Source organism: Anguilla anguilla, chromosome 3 (genome assembly GCF_013347855.1).
Source record: "Anguilla anguilla isolate fAngAng1 chromosome 3, fAngAng1.pri, whole genome shotgun sequence".
NCBI classification, from domain to species: Eukaryota; Metazoa; Chordata; class Actinopteri; order Anguilliformes; family Anguillidae; genus Anguilla; species Anguilla anguilla.
This window is the reverse complement of record NC_049203.1, coordinates 4,691,505-4,708,153: the sequence shown is the minus strand read 5'-3', so window position 1 is coordinate 4,708,153 and position 16,649 is coordinate 4,691,505. Positions and strand designations below refer to the sequence as shown.

The 16,649-nt window shown below is 47.6% G+C and overlaps 2 protein-coding genes across 2 annotated transcripts; both read right to left on the bottom strand.

Moving 5' to 3' along the window:
* Positions 1 to 1,167: 1,167 nt before the first annotated feature.
* LOC118222468 (endonuclease domain-containing 1 protein-like) lies at positions 1,168 to 3,074 on the bottom strand. The gene is made up of 2 exons (XM_035408085.1): positions 2,721 to 3,074; positions 1,168 to 1,863 (listed from the first exon to the last, which is right to left on the bottom strand). Exons 1-2 carry the CDS (start codon positions 3,072 to 3,074, stop codon positions 1,273 to 1,275), a joined length of 945 nt encoding a protein of 314 aa, XP_035263976.1. The 3' UTR covers positions 1,168 to 1,272.
* Positions 3,075 to 6,397: 3,323 nt separating this feature from the next.
* On the bottom strand, positions 6,398 to 9,717 carry LOC118222466 (endonuclease domain-containing 1 protein-like). Its single transcript, XM_035408083.1, has 3 exons — positions 9,706 to 9,717; positions 7,629 to 8,078; positions 6,398 to 7,045 (listed from the first exon to the last, which is right to left on the bottom strand). Exons 1-3 carry the CDS (start codon positions 9,715 to 9,717, stop codon positions 6,398 to 6,400), a joined length of 1,110 nt encoding a protein of 369 aa, XP_035263974.1.
* Positions 9,718 to 16,649: the final 6,932 nt, after the last annotated feature.

The window sequence follows — 16,649 nt, the reverse complement described above, 5'->3', positions numbered from 1 at the left end:
TTAATTATATTTAAATTCTATTTATGTTCTGATATATGCGTTTCAAAATCTTTAAATAAAAATTTTCTTTTCACAAATTATATTGATACGAGGCCTGGTGTTTTGGGGTACAGTCAGTTTGAGGTACTGGGAGACTGAATGGACCCAAGCTGCCCGTAGGTATGCATGTGTGAGGGAATAGTGTTTGGGTCCTGCAATAGGGCCCGGAGACCTGTGCTGGGTGTATTCCTGCCTCTCGCCCAATGCATTCTGGGATAGGCTACAGTCCTCCCCCCTCCTTTCTTTCAGGCGATACTGTACATCGTGGTTTGTAACACGTTTCATCGAAAGTTCTCTATGGTTTGCATGAGTTTTTTTTTCCACATTCAAATGCAATTTTGACATATCTTAATATAAAAAAAAGACATAAAAGGTCGTACCCCGTGTCAGGACATCATATTATTGTTTTTCTTTTTCTGCTTGGATACTTTATGTATGTAAAAGACTAATAAGAGCAATTGTCCAAAAAATGCTAATTTGACATATCTATCGGAAAAAAGCACTTTCACTCTTTCCTAAGTCTCTTTGGCTGAAAGCATCTGCCAGTGACTAAACTGTAACTGAAGGTCAAATCTGCCGGACTCTGCTCTTCATTCGAGAAAATAACACAATAAAAGGTGATAAGCATAATGCGTAATGTAATTGTGGTGAACACAGACAGCTCTAAGTCATTTGAATGCACTTTGTTTCTAAAAAAAAGGAAATAAATGAACAAAAAAAGCTACACATTTGGTGCGGCGATGTTTTTATTGATTTTCTGCAGAAACCCAAATGTGTTTCTGCTTAAACAATAAGCAATCCTGTTTTTATTACTTTTTTATTTTGCAATCTTCTGGGAGAAATAAAAGATTCAGTACCAGGGAGGAACTAAAACTAATGTAATAATTCTCAGAAAGTTATCTAGAACTATTTTTTAATTGGCTGTGAAGTTATGCCAGACTTGTGAAATGCATTTAACGGCACTGGACCCTTGAATTTGAGTACAGTCTCAGATGGGTTTTTTTTTTTTTTTTGGGAAGCAGACCTGGGTCAAATACGTATTTATTTTGGATTCAAATACTTTTCTGTGCTCTATTGATCTTGCCTAGTGTAACTAAGCCTGCCAATATGACCAGAAGGCGGGGGGGTTTGCAAATTTGGTTCCAATACACCAGACAAGATCAGCAAAGCACAGATCAGTACTTGAATCCAAAACCAACGCGTATTTGACCCAGGGTCCGTCGGGCGAGCGAGCTACGGACGCACGGAGGGAGGAGGCACGCAGTCGTCGGCGAAGATCCGGAAGCTCTTCTCCACGAATGTGGAGCCCTTCAGGAACTCCTCCAGCTTCCCGACGGGCATCTCGGAGACCTGGTTGTTCCGCCTGTCGTTGAGGCCGTAGTGGGCGAAGGCGGGCAGCTTGTGGCGCTCCTCGTGCGGGGCGTTGCGGTCGAAGTCGACGCAGCAGTAGGCCGACCACATGCAGGCGGGGACGGCCACGCGGTCCGCGTTCTGCCGGCGGATCGCGTGACCCGCGCCGGTGACGCCCGTGACCACGTAGGCCACGCCCCGGCAGTAGTTGTTGAGGCGGCGGCGCACGGCGTGCAGCTGCTCCGCCCACGGCCCCGCCCGGAACTCGCGCGCCTGGGGCACCGCGTTGGTGAGGGCGTAGGTGGCGGCCTTGTCGCCGGGGGCGGCCTGGTGCTCGTCCGGGTTGAGCTGCCCGCGCTCGTAGCCGGCGGCGTCGTCGTAGTCCTCCAGCACGGCCTGGCCGTCCTCCAGGCTCCGGCTCGCCTCGCCCCGCCCCATCGGCTGCATCTCCCGGCTTCCCGAAGACGCGGACAGCTGTGGAAACCAGCGAAAAAAGTGTGGAAAAAGTATGAATGTACTGTAGAAAGGAAAATAGAGGTTGCGGGTTCGAATCTCAGCTTGGGGCCTTTCTGTGTGCAGTTTGCCCCGTGTCCCCTGTGTCTGCGAGGGTTTCCTCCGGGTACTCCGGTTTCCTCACTCAGTACATACAGATTATATCCACAATGCAGAAAACTGACCTAAAAAAAGAAACAGAAGCATTGTTATGTGTTCTAGTGAAATGTCAGTCAGTGGTATCCTTCAGAATGTCTGCACAGAGACAAAGGAAAACACGCAAAACAAAATAGGCTGGCTGCACGGTACAATGCCCAGTGTTAATTAAACTCCTGACAGAGTACATATGGTCTTTCTCTGGAGCAGTACAGGACCATTGGCACTCTGTTAGAGTTGATTTAACACTGGACATTTTGCTGTGTAGTCAGACGAGGTACACAGAAGGTATTTCACACACGACTGACCGATGGAGAGCTGGGCAACTCTTAAAACACAGGGCCTGTGGAAAACACAGCCCATATATGTCTTTGGATGGCCACCTGTGCAGGGTTGCCAGATTTCTAGGTTTTTGACCAATACAGTTTATCCGTTTTTCAAAATAGTTGTATAGGTCCAGATGATGGTTCCGAAAAAACTGAAAAAATCGTCAGTTTGTAATGAATTGAACCACCTCCCCCCTCGGTCCACCACTGGTTCCCAACAGCACCCACCACCCTCCTCGGTAGTACACCATCAGTTCCAAAAGCCCCCCCCCCTTCCCCCCCCCTGCCCCCCTTCCCGATCGCGCTCCTAGCCGTGCGGTGCGTGTCGTGTAAATCTGGCGCCCCCCCCCCCCGTACCTGCGGCTCGAACATCCAGGGGGCGTTGGCCCTCCTTTCCCCGTCGGAGCGCTTGAAGGTGTAGGCGGAGTAGACGGGCACGCGGTCGGCGGTGTCGTAGAGGGTGACGTAGCGCGCCCGCCCACCGTAGCGCTGGCAGATCCTCCGCAGCGAGGGGGACTCCAGGCCCACGGGCGCCGTGCCCCTGTACAGGAACGCCCGGCACTCCGGGGAGAGGCGCGCCTCCACGCTCGCCCGCGCCACCCCCACCAGCGCGCCCGCCTGGAGCAGGAGCAGCGCCGGGAGGGCCGCCCGTGCCCGTGCCCGCGCCCGTGCCAGGCCCAGCGCCCGGCCCGGCGCCCGCGACGACGTCATGGAGAGAGGGCCTCCGAGCAGGCAGACGGAAAGAGAGAAGAGGGAGAAGGGAAAGGTGTGGAAGAAAGAGAGGAGGAGGAGGAGGAGGAGTGCAAGAGGAAGAATCTGTCCGCGCGGCGAACTTGGGAAGACGAAGCACGTCCGCACGCTGAAGCGAGAGGGAGCACGAAGCTACGGCTGGGAACGAAGGAGAAATGCGCCGGAGAGATGGAGAGAGGGGGAGAGATGGAGAGAGAGAGAGAGAGAGAGAGAGAGAGAGACTGGCTGATGCAGAGATGGTCAAACGTGTCCGTGCGTCCCCGTCAGAGTCCTCTCAGGCCCTGCTCGTCCCCGGTCGAGCTGCGGTCAGCGGCGATAAGAACGTGTCATCATTCAGAACACATTCGCAGCTTTTGCTGCTCCTCTAATCAGAGTCATCTATGCAAAGCCAGGCGTGCACCTGACACACGCGCCTTCTCATTGGCCGCCCGACTCTGTACCACGTGTGAAATGGAACAGCCAATCAGAACAAGGCTGCAAACATTTTTTACGGCGATGAGGGGAATGTTAGGTGTGGGATGATGGAAGTCAACAGTTACTGTAGCTCAATATTCAAAATGTCCAGTAGCTGTATAATTATATACGTGTGGGTGTTGTGGGTTTATGGGAATGACGTGTGGGCGGGTCGGTAAATGAGCGCCTCTATGTATGTTGTATGTGATAGTGTCTGTTGTATTGCATTGTATGTTTTGTGTTGGACCCCCTCGGAAATGAGATGATTCATCTCAAGGGGCTATCCGCTAATAAACTTTATTATATGTACTATACAGTTCTAGTAATTTGGTTTCTTTAGATAGTGAACGGTGTAAATGCTTCTCCGAGGATTCAATAAAGTAACGGGAAACAAGACAAGCTGAAGGATGAGATTGTCCCCCTTATGACCCCCCATTGCCGCTATTAGGAATTCCACTTTATGTTCACATCATAGAACAGACTGTTAAAGTGTCAGATAAGCATACTGAACAGTGCAGGCGACTGCAAACGGGTGAGCTGCAGTAACGTATCCAGGCGTGGTAATGCTGTTGGATTTAATCACCGTATGAAACCCTTTCCAGCAACGAAATGCAGAATCTGAAAATGTGTTCGGATTAACGAAATGATGACATCGCCGGGACCGGACGGTTACCAAAATGACGAACGAATGAAATCCGGAGGTGTCGTCTCCCTGGCTGCCATAGTTACCGCCCGGGCCATAACGATCGGCCCGCTTCTTCGCAGGAAATGGGATCGCCGCAGTTGTTGGACATCTGAATGAGCAATTCGGTGTGTTTTATTGCAGTATCTCGGGAAGCGGAGAACAGAACAAGGGCAGTATTCTGTCTCGCATAATAAAGCCATCAGGCTGCTTAGATAGCGGGAGGGGGGAAAAAAAGGTCTGGAAATTTGAGAGGCAATATCTATGGTGCACTTCATGCATGTCGTATCTGAATGAATTTGATTGTGGCTTTGCCTTTATGCAGGCACATGTAATGCATATGTAATGCAGTTCTATTGAAGGTGGTATCAGTCCATATGTATTCTGCGTGCATTCTACAGTCCCTGATTCTTTTCGTTCCGGGCGTTTTAAATGCATCTCGGTTGCCTGTCGGCTTTAAAAATAATTTGAAAACGTTTGATGGATCAGGCCGGGGGAAAGCGTGCGAAGATTCGGGTTTGTTCAGGACGCTCTAGAATAGACAGACCTAGAGTTTATTTCCCCAAACCGCGGGCAGAATTATTTAAAAGGGCCATTAGAGATGGTGACACTTTACGGGACCGCGAAGCTGCTCAGCTGATAAAATGCACGCGCCGAAATTGCAGGCGGGGAGTTTGAGAAAGTGTCTCCCGGGCCGCGTAAATGAAGACTACGGTCACATTACTGCCAGGACTGGAGTCTGCGATAACCGGGCAGCACTGGTACTCCCACCAGAGTTACGGTTGTTTAACCCTTCCAAGGCCTATGGTCACACACATGCGATTAGAATGTTCTTCGCTGATGTCACAATCACTGTTGGTGACTGAAAGCAATGGAGTTCTAAAACACTGATTTTGAATTAAAAAAACATTACAAAAAACATACTCTTTAAACCGTTAAATTAGTCAGGGTTCCTTATTGAATTAGCTCCTACCAACAATGTGCTCATCGGTGTTCCGTGAACCCTGTGTGTGACCTTTTTGGAAAACTCGGTCTTTACATTTACATTAATGTACAACATTTGCGGACCAGCGAGAGGGGACAACGGAACTAAGATTTTGAGATGTGCGATTTATGGCCCAGCAAGACTGTGAAATCAGCTACTTTAGAAGCAAAAATTACGGAAAACATTTCTGCTTACGTGCGTTTATTGTTCATGTTTGCCCCGGATTACAACACACAGTCAGCGCGCGAGATACAGAGGCGGAGAAAGCATTCTTTGACAACTAAAGGGGAAATCCTATGGGGAACATGCTGTAATGAGAAAATGGCTGTGCACGGAAGAACCATAATGAGAAAATGATTCTGCAGGACACCGACCGCCGAGGAAATAGTGTAATAAAAACCATTATGCTGGTTCTGTTGCGGGTACTGCTCAGTTGGCACTGCTGATGAACAGCCTCTTTTCTTAATTCTATTTTTGTGAAGTGCCGAACTGTGCTTGAACAACCCGACGCAAAACAACTGTTCAAAGGAAGAATATATGCACTCGATGCATTAGCCAGAAATTACCCACATACAAAACTCCTTCATATTAACACTACAGAGCCACTTCAAAAGCACTGCATAACCCTTCATAATAATGACATAAATCAATAGCCCCAACTATTCAAAAGGAATGTCATGTCACTGCTGATGCAAGAAGTACCATTTCTGTTCATTGACATAACCATTTTGAATGTCTGTGCTGTGCTTATGAAGATGTTATACAGCTTTAATGTCAGACCATTCATAGAAAGTGTGATAACTCTTAGCAGCAAGGTCACATAAACTGACATTAATGTAGTTGTTAACTACTAACTACCGTAAAGTTAAGCTGTCCAGCTTTGTTAATGTATTTTGTACATCATTAATTCACATCAACAACCACGTTAGTTAATGCCAATTCATGTGACCTTATTGTAAAGCGTTAAAGAACGGGTTACCTAAAAGGCACGCAGCGTATGAGTGTGCACAACACAACACAAACCGTGCGCAGTCACGTGGCACGCGACCCATGCGTGTCCTCAACACGCAAAGCCGGAGTCAGGCTCAAGGACACACGTGTGCGACACACAGACGCGCAGGAAAGCGCGCGCGCACACACGCACCGGCACGCCGCACGCGACCCTCACGGCGTGGCGGGGACGCTCTTCCTCCTCCTCCTCTTCTTGGCGGCGTTCTCCGAGACGCAGTCGCGGTGGAAGAGGGCCAGGCCGGGGCCGGCGTCGGTCCGGTTCCGCAGGAGGCCCTCCAGCGTCTTGAGCGGCACCTCCAGGACGCCGCTGCGCCCCGCGGCCGCCCCCGCCGGCGGCTGGTTGAGCCCGTAGGCAGCGTGCGAGGGGAACTTGTAGCGCACGGCGTACGGCGAGTTCCTGTCGAAGCGCGGGCAGCAGTAGGCCGACCACAGGTACCGCGGCACCGCCAGCCGGTCGGCGTTCCCGCGGCGGATGGTGGGGCCGCCCGAGACGGCGACGCCCGTCACCACGTAGGACGTCCCGCGGCAGAAGTTGTTCAGCCTCCTGCGCAGGACGTCCAGGTAAGGGGTCCAGGACTCCTCCAGGAAGGGGGCGAGCAGGGGCACCACGTTGGTCAGGGTGTAGGTGGCCGCCTTGTCGTCGTCGTCCGCCTGGTGCTGGTCCGGGTTCAGTGTGCTGCGCTGGTACAGGGTGGCGTCGACGAAATCCTGCAGCACCACCTGGCTCTCCTCCAGCAGGGGGTCCAGCTCCTCGTCGGGGGGCAGCACCTTCATGTTCCCCCCCTCCTCCTCAGAGACCAGCTGCGGGAACCGGGGTGGGGGGTGGGGGAGGGGGGGATTTGGGTTAGGGGGTGTTGGGGAAGAGGGAGGACATTTCGGATGACTGGGAGAGGCAGAAACAGCACTGGATTGTGTTATTGTTTAAATTGCTCTTACACCCCTTTGGGATTTATTCAGCATCACAGCCAAAAACGAGGAACAGCTGCTTTCCTTCATCCCACACCCAACCATTTTGTAAACATAGCTAAAGCCGATCTGGGGTATGTATGTGCGTGTGTGTGTGTGTGTGTGTGTGTTTCTGTGTCTGTGTATGTGTGGGTGTGAGTGTATGTATGCGTGTGTGTGCGTGTGTACGTGTGCGTCTGTCTGGGTGTGTGTGGGTGTGTGGTCATGTTTGTGTGTTTCTGTGTATGTGAGCGTGTGTCAGTCTGTGTGTGTGTGTATGTATGTATGTGTGTTTCTTCATGTGTCTGCATACGTGTGTGTCTGTCTGTGTGTGTGTGTGTATGTGTGTTTCTTCATGTGTCTGTGTGCTTGCGTGTGTGTCTGTGCGTGCATGTGTGTGTGTCCACACAGACAGCAGCACACTGACTCGTACACTGACCTGGGGCTCGTACATCCACGGCGTGTCCACCCTCCGCTGCCCGTCGGACTTCTTGAAAGTGTAGGCGGAGTAGACGGGGAGGCGGCGGGCGCGGTCGTACAGCGTGGCGTAGCGCGGCTTGTCGCCGTAGCGCTGGCAGATCCTCCGGAGGCCGCCGCCGCCGCCGCCACCGCCCGGCAGTCCCGCGGGGGGGGTCCGCATGTACAGGAACTGGCTGCACTCCCCGAAAGTGTCCCCCACCGAGGCCCGGGCCAGCCTGGCGCCCGTCAGCAGGAGAGGGAGCAGGAGGAGCGGGGGCAGCGAGGGGGGGCAGCCGCTTCGCGGGAACATCCAGGCGACGGAGAGGTGAGCGGAGGGACGGAGGGAGGGAGGGAGGGAGGGGGGGAGGCCCTGTGGCGGTTCAGGCTGCAGCGGGATCTGGCCGCAGGGACCGGGGGGGATGACGGACAGCTGCAGCCACGGGAGCAGAATGACACCGAAAGTTCCGGAACTCTTCCTGTATGCAAAGCAGGCCGCGCTTGTGATTGGCTGAAGGGGGGGGGGGGGGGGTGAAGTGGCCGACCAATAGGGATCGCTTGGCGTCCTGAGATAAGAACCCTACAAAGTCAACAGTGGAGGCATCCGCGCCCCTGTGTCCATGGTTACCGAACTCAGTGGACGGTGATGTTCGGTGTGCATAACACTGACATGACTGCCTCTGCTAGCTATAAAAGTTTTTGGATTTGCATTATAGCTCTCAATTTCCTGCATTACTCTTCTTTCCCCGAAGAAAAAGGAAGAAATCCTGCATGGATCCTGACCTAGGGGCCTAAATGGCACACAAAATGCCACGAGATTTAAAAAAAAAAAAAAAAAAAAAATGGAACCGATCTCTTTTCACTTGATTTTCAGTCTATTGATTTCCTTCCAACTCTTATCAAAAATACATTTACAAAGAGGAAATGGTTATAAAAGAGGCATATGTACAATACAGCAGACGCACTTCCCTTTAGAAAGAAATTTAAAAAGTGCTATATTTCCAGGACTGGACTCCACTGGACTGTGCGAAGAAGGCCCAGAATAGACAAAAACCCCAGGGTGAGGTGATCCTGCAGTCACAGCACCCTGAAGCATTGAGTAGTTTTTTTCCTGATGAAATGTTTTTTTTATTATTTTTTTTACACAGTCAGCTGAGAGAAGCAGCTGTGAACAGCGCCTCGATCTGCAACGGCGCCATTTGCATTCACTTCCTAACCAAAGTGGCCTCCTGTTCATTTTCTTTCAAAATCGTTTACTGGAAATGTAGTCAGCATAAAGAGTGACAAGGGGGAGTCGGGGGGAGGGGAGTTACTTCCTGCTTTCTCTCCTTCGCGAATAATTCGCTCTCGTGAAAGTACCATTTCAGTGAAGGATGGCTTTTGGGAATTTGTCCTAATGCCATTGTTCATCATCACCTTTCTTTTATACAACTTTTAGCATCGTCATGTACTTCACACAAAAATAATTAATGGAAGAAAATGATCATTAAATAGAGAAACAAAAAATAGATTAGCCCAGTACAGATCATTTTTAATACCTGACCCGGTGACTTTGGTGACTCTGTTCATAACCCGGTACCTGTCGTGGAGTAGCCAAAAAATGTGCCGTGTCATCGCGTTCACTGGCTGGCTAGGCGTGCCGGCTGTTTCCACGGCAACTAAGCAGTTTTTTTAAATGCAGGCGTTTCAGTTACATTTTGGAAATGCAATTTGGGTTACGTCCTGAACGCATGAGTCTTGTTACATTTTTGGTCAAACAATGCGTTTGCGCTATGGAGGTGAAATACTGCCATCTAGTGATGAAGGACTAACAATGCAAGCAAATAAACTGATAGTTACTATGGGAGAGTGGCATACTGTAAGGCAGGGGTTTTAAACCTGACCCAGGGAGCCCCACGCAGGCTGGGGTAGACTGGTGAGGCCTGACCCAGTCCATCAGTGCCGTGTGCCAGCCCAGCAATGATGTCATCAACAACAGCCAAGACTCAGGTGGAGGTGACACCTGGGAGGTGGGTCTGGACGGTGTGTGGGACCTTCCGTCACGATAAGAGGGAGCCCACCTCTCCCCACATCGTTCTCCAAATGCTATGGCCCAGGAGACGCAGAGGGTGCTCTCAAAGAGCACGCCCTGGACCACGTCCTGTTCCAGATGCACTCTGGGAAGAGCTCAGGAGGTCCCACGCTCAACCCAGTCAGAAAATCACCAGCTGCTGCCCAACCCAACTGGCCTGGCTCACTTTGACAGTCAAAGTGTCTTGGAACTCCCTTTAAAATAATACACAGTGATAAGAACTTAGTCTTCAGTAATTCTCCAGGACTTTGTTTTCTAGGATTAGCAAACAATTTGCAATCTTCTCAACTTTTAAACGAATAAGCCACGGTAATGGCTGCTGGCTGGCTTTCATCAATTTCGGCCTTATTGCTACGGCATTTCCCCGGCACTTTTAAAAGGAAACATTAATTATCACAAAAGATTGGATTACACTAATGTCATTACAGCAACGAGTCGGGAGAATGTTTTTTGAAATTTTTTTTTTTAACGTCAGCTTCGAAAAAAAAAAAAAAAAAAAAAAGAGCGTCTCAAATTATTTCCCAAGAAAGCAGAGCTTCCAAATCTGATGCAATTAAGAATAAACAAATCAGCAACTAATGTATGCAAATTGGTGAAATGATGGAAAACGGGTTGGGGCGGGGGTGTTTTTGGTGTCCTGACTCTTTACATCCCGTCTGGAATCGAGTCGCTACCGGGGTGCCATTAGTGATGGTGCTGACAGCCTTTCGGCAGCACCTTAAGCCAGAACACTCGTGCCATAAATCACGTGAACGTGCACGCAAGATGGCTGTCACGCGTATCCCGAGGTTGCTCGGAGCGTTCCGATGTTTGTACACATGCTCAAAAATGTACGCAACGAGTGTGCAAGGTGCGACACCCGTGTAAAATGCCTAGTGACCTGACTGACGCCAGGAAGCCAGGACTGCTGGCGGAATCGTTGGAAGAGAAGCCCTGATCTGCCCCCTAGTGGAGCTACCTTTTAAACCTCCAGTCAGACAAACAGTACGCGGACGAGTAAGTATGTGAACTATGTCGCCCCGGGGATGCAACCGCTTCATGAGGAAAATTCAAGTATGTTTCCAGCCTGAGGAGGGTTACGGCTCGTCTGAATGCTCCCCCATTATTATATTTAAATTCTACATTCAACACCTGCTCTTATCCGGCGCAACTTAGCCAGATTACAGTTTTACACAAATCCATTTACGCGGCTGAATATTTCAGGTTAAGTGCGTTGCTCAAGGGTAGAGCGCCCGCGCTGTGGATCGAACCCATAACCTCTAAGCTCCAAACGCAGTTCCCTAATCAGTGCATTACTCTTTTGGCCCCCCGTGTCGCTACAGACCCATTTACCTTCTGAACAGAGACCAGGAATTGTTATCGGCAATCAGAGCTAACGGAGCTAATCTCAAAATTATATCACAGACGACAGGTAAGGGACCAGGTAGCGGTTTCTTTCCAAACAGGATAAGCGTTAGATAATTCAAGATAAGTCCAATACCTTGGAAATGGCACAAAATGAAAACCGACCATGATGACCATTATAGCATAAGATGGGTGGGTAGAGGAGCTTATGATAAATTTCTCGGCCGTTCATTTTTTAAATCAGAAAATTTTTTTCTTTGGAAGTTAAAATTATTGGCTGCAGGCACCGTGTAAACATTCTGAGGCAGTGTTAAAAATGGACGGGACACGGTCCGAAACATTTAATATTCAGCATACCAAAAAGAGCGCCGAAGTGCTCCCTTAAGCTCACTCCGCATTCACTCCACAAAATTATTTCCCCGCATTAATAAGCAGACAAATATGGTGTAGCTTCCAGGCTATACGTTGCATGCAAATAGGTCGGAAATTATGGTTATGAGTCACATGGCTACAAATTAAATGCAAATTACACACAACCTTCTGTGGGAATGGAGCAGAAAAAATAATAATAATAATTAGGTATTTAACGTCCCAAGGAAATTAGAAAAAAAAAATCATTTGAATGTACTTTCATGCATTACATAATAGAACAAGACACCATTTAAATGAATGGAAACTAACTATGCTTGAAAGAATAGATACAACAGAAATCAGTATATACTTCTTTTTTCTTATTTCAAGATCAAACAAACCAATTTCAAAAACTATTTTAAAAGAGTCGGATGAGAAGTTCCATTTTTGGACTGGGGGAAAACCAAGATTAAAAATGACTTATTTAATTACCTACAGCAGAGACGGGACTGGGTTTTCCCCCAACTTTACAATCATATTATTACCGAGCTCAATTAAGACCATTTACTGCTATGGGGCACTAAAAATAATGAATGAGACATTTAGTTCAAAATGTGATCTTTTTCAAAAGGACTTCAAAGGGGCTCAGTGTACGGCACCAGCTGTTAGACGAGAAGGCTCTGAAGCCATTTAATCAACTCCAGCAATTCATGGATTTTCAGGTCAGAAATCTTAACAGAAAGTAAACGCAACGAAATGACTAGAGGTACACCCATTAGCGAAGCGGACAATGAACATATATAACGTGGAGGGAAGAAAAGTGGTATTCTTGCCAAATTAGTGAAAACATTTCAAACAAATGAACTTGGCAGGAATACTGCTACTATGACTGTACAGAAAGAGAGCTGAGAATGGGAACAGATGTGCCAAAATCACCGTGTGTGAGTGTGTGTATGTGAGTGTGTGTGTATATATATGTATGTATGTGTGTCTGAGTGTGTGCACGTGCGCATGCGTGTGTGCGTGCATGTGTGTGTGCGCGTGCATGAAAATCCTGCTCGTGTACTGCAGTGCAAAGTTCCATAAAAATTTTTTTTAATTTCAAGGCTAAAGCAAACAGTTTTGATTGTGGATTTAAACAGAGTCCAGAATTGGGCAGACGCTCAGCAGATGAAATGCAAAATGACCACACTTTGCATTCGGCTCAAGGTCGATCATAGGCGGGGCAAAATGACAACATGAATGGGCGAGAAGAGGATTTCAGCCACTCCAGCGAAGGCCAAACCCCTTCATAACACCTCATTTATAGCCCTCACTGCAGGCCCGGATACAATGGAAACAGGACAAGCAAATTTGGTTCCAGGTGTCAAAAAAAAAAAAATTAAACATTTTTTGAAAAAAGGCAGGACAAGTAATTTGGTTCCAGGTGTCAAATTTAAAAGTATCAAAAGACTTAAGACTCTTTGTCTTTTGAGCATGAACAGCTTCACCGCTGGGTTTAATTGAGGTTCTTACATTGTTTTTTTTTTTTTTTTACAGGGGATTAATGAAGCAGATTATACGAGACATTTAAGGTTAAATTCTGTCTGCAGAACAATGGATTAAAGGTGGAATTTGGTGACAGGTATATATTTTTTGTGCCGATATCGGTGAGTGCGTTTGCCGCACAGAGTTGTTAATGGCTGCAATAGCTTGTCAGTTCTACAGAGGGCTATTCTCCACAGAATAGATGTGTTTTAATCTGTTCCGCAGACACAGTAAATTGGACCCACTTACGACTTTTGAAGTGACTCTCAAATAAGATAACCCCAAAGCTTCAGTGAAATATTGAAATATGTTAATATTACTCGGTGGTTTCAAGGTGGCTGCTTTGTAATTCTTGTGAAAATAAAAAAAATGAGTTAAGTTACACACTGGGGATCAGCTCCTGGAGTTCTTACAAACAGTGCGCACTGCACACTTTCAAATGATCTCGATTCGATAAGCGATAAAGGACAGAAAAATCTCCCTGCTGGAATATTCTAAAAGCAAGGTCACTCAGGTTACACGGTATTAATAGACATTCGATAAAACACATCTTCTGATCTGAAATGAAACCTCAACATATTCATGAAAATGTGCCTTTTTTCCCCCTCTACAATCAAAGCAGCTTTCATATACAACGGAACATTCTGTGGCAGTTTGTCCCCGAATCCTTGTAGGGCTCCTCACCACGAGCAGAAGAAACTTGCACGGACTAGAGAAAAGAAAAATTCAGGCCATCCCACAAGACTCTCTCTCTCTGTTCCACAACCTATGGGCCAACTGGGTCCCCCCTCACTGAATGGGACGCCTTTATCGAAATGTCTGTCTGCGCTGAGCCCCCATTGGTGGAAATTAACTTCCCATGTGGAGGTCACTGGCTGTCCTCTGATTCACTGAAGTTTGGTTTGAGAAAAGGATTTTAATTGCAAAACCAAAGCAAGAAGCACGCAACAGTGAGGCGACCAAACGTGGAAAGTCCTTGGTACAGACATATCTAAAAAAAAAAATAAAATAAAACTTTGGTGAGCCACCACTCCAAAATGCTCTCAGACAAGCAAAACTGACCCACCACCACAAATCACAGAAGCAGGACAACTGAGAACACGTGTGCGGTGAACGCGGTTGGTTTGAAGCCGGCAGCTGCTGGAGAGCGTGCTCAAACGGCGCTCTGGGCCAAACCCGCGGGAAGAGGAAACCGAGCTCTTTACTCATAGCAGCCTCGGGCCGCAGCAGAGCGCTGCGCTCGCTTCCAGCGCCGGAGAGCCACTGGACTGGACTGATGGAGAGCCACTGGACTGGACTGATGGAGAGCCACTGGACTGCAGGAGAGCCACTGGATTGCAGGAGAGCCACTGGACTGCAGGAGAGCCACTGGATTGCAGGAGAGCCACTGGACCCCTCCCAGTGCCGGAGAGCCACTGGACACATACTTTACATCTGGCGCAGGTACAGAGAGGAGTTTGTAAAAACTGGGGTAAAAGTCATGAATAAACAACAACCAAATAAAATGGACGACAGGATCCAACAACGTAAGAAAAGAGCTGGAGTCGGCCATCTGGCTATGAATATCTTTAATTTTCCCCAGATCGGAATCACAGCATACAGTGTGTAGTAACTCCTAAATTAAACAGAAATATCATCATCATCATCATCATCATCACCTCTTTTTTTTTTTTTACTTGACTTTTTTAATCGTTATTTTTTGAAATCCATTATTATTATTATTAATTATTATTATTAACATTTTTTTTTCATCATCTCAAGGTCTTGGGTTTTCTTGGAATTCAACAAAGAAAGAAGGAACGAAACAACAGGTGCAAAGCTCTTTGGCGCCGGAGGGAGCAGCAGAAGTCCTGCGGTGGTGGGCCTGTGCTTCAGCGTGTCCTGTCTGACAGACACCGTTTATGACAGAAAAAATCTCTTCACCTCTTTTTCTATACCCCCTCCCCTCCCTTCCCCCTTTGCTTTATCCCTTACTGAATTCTGTTCCACGTACGTACGTGTGCACGTATGCACTCTTTCTGTTCTCCCGTTCCGTCTGAAGGACGCCACAAAATAAGTCTCGAATTATGCATAAGAAAACTTGCCGGTTGTCAAGATAGTGGTAGACGATAAGATCCTTAACTTGTCAGATAACTTGTCATAAAGTGGTAGATAATAAGATACAGGGTCAGTATATATTTATATATACATTGTACAATCTGGGCCCGTCGCACAAGGTTTTAAAAAAATGGGTACACAGAAATGTAGGAAAATATTTAAAATTTCTGTTACACTGTTCCGGCAATAAATAGAGGTACATTTATCTTATTCTTTTCTCTTTTTTTTTTAGTGTTGATTAATTTCTAAGAATTTCTAAGAATAAATTTTGTGTTCCATTCGCACACGTGCAGTCACACCTGCATGGACGCATGCACACACACACACACACACACACACACAGGCACACACACGCACTTACTCACGCACGCACGCACACATGCACACAAATACAAGCAGGCACGCACACACACACACACACACACATACATACACACAGGCACGCACACACACACACACACACACAGGCACGCACACACACACACGCATGCAGTTTCACCCTCCTACACCAGGGGGGGCTGCTGATGCTAGCCACTCCATCAGTTAAGGCAAGCTCAGGTACAGTAGCCTCTAACACAAAAAACCTTAAAAGCATCTCAACACAGTGCTGTGAGCGGTTGGTCAACAGACCAGACAGCAGGACAATGGACAAGAATATGCACACACAAGCAGTCCCTGAACACACAAGCAGTCCCTGAACACACAAGCAGTCTCTGAACACACAAGCACAGGACCAATCAGATGTGTGACAGAGAGAACGCAATTCATTCTCAACAGACCCACTCGACGGACTGTCTAACGTTAGGTCGACCCTTCCTGCACTCGCCTTCGTGGTTAGTGTGTCAGTATAGTACGTGGTATGACAAATATTTGATTTTCCGCTGAAATTGTCCAGTGTCTCAATGCCAATTAATGATATCCTGAACGTGCCACCAAATGTAAAGGATTCACAGGATTGAAATTCACAACAAAAAAAAAATGCGATTTTGTGCACCGTCATGAATTCACAAAATCATATAAAAGGAAACGGCGACAGCGACATTGACAACCGAAATCTACAGAGAACAAAACTAGCCGACAGCCACTACTGAACTTGCACCTGTTGTCTTTTGTCACAAAGTAAGCATTTTTTTTTTCATTCACTCGAAAAAACAAGAAACTGATATTTACAAATAGTTACTTTTGTCGGTTTGTTCTTACACTTAAAAAATGTACAGTTTAGCATTTCCCTCGCGCCTCGGCGATTGGTTTCCACCGGTTTCCGCTCAGGATTGCAGCTCGGACAGAAGAGAAGGGTAATAATCACAATTTGTCATCATGGCGCCCTCTAGTGTGTGAGCATACAAAATAGACAAGAAATCGAACTGAAAAAGAAAAGGAAAATGGCCTCTGTCGCCGATCTCTTCCGTTTCGTTTGTTTTTCGTTGGTTTTATTTTTTTTTCATTTTTGAATGCAGCGTTAATTTACCCACTCGCGTGAAGGAGTCTGAAGCTCTTTTCAACAGGGGTCAAAATGACACGAAGACCCACGCAGGACAACCACTCCCTCCCATCGCCTGTCTGACTGGTTGCCACGGTTTCCACGGGCACAGTAAGTGTGATGAGGCTCCTGTT

Bases quoted from the DNA above. Each gene is read 5' to 3' on its own strand.
- LOC118222468 (XM_035408085.1), bottom strand. From the start codon at position 3,074: ATGACGTCGTCGCGGGCGCCGGGCCGGGCGCTGGGCCTGGCACGGGCG. The intron at 1,864-2,720 runs GTACGGGGGGGG...TGGTTTCCACAG, and splicing joins CCTGGATGTTCGAGCCGCAG to CTGTCCGCGTCTTCGGGAAG.
- LOC118222466 (XM_035408083.1), bottom strand. The intron at 7,046-7,628 runs GTCAGTGTACGA...CGGTTCCCGCAG, and splicing joins CGTGGATGTACGAGCCCCAG to CTGGTCTCTGAGGAGGAGGG.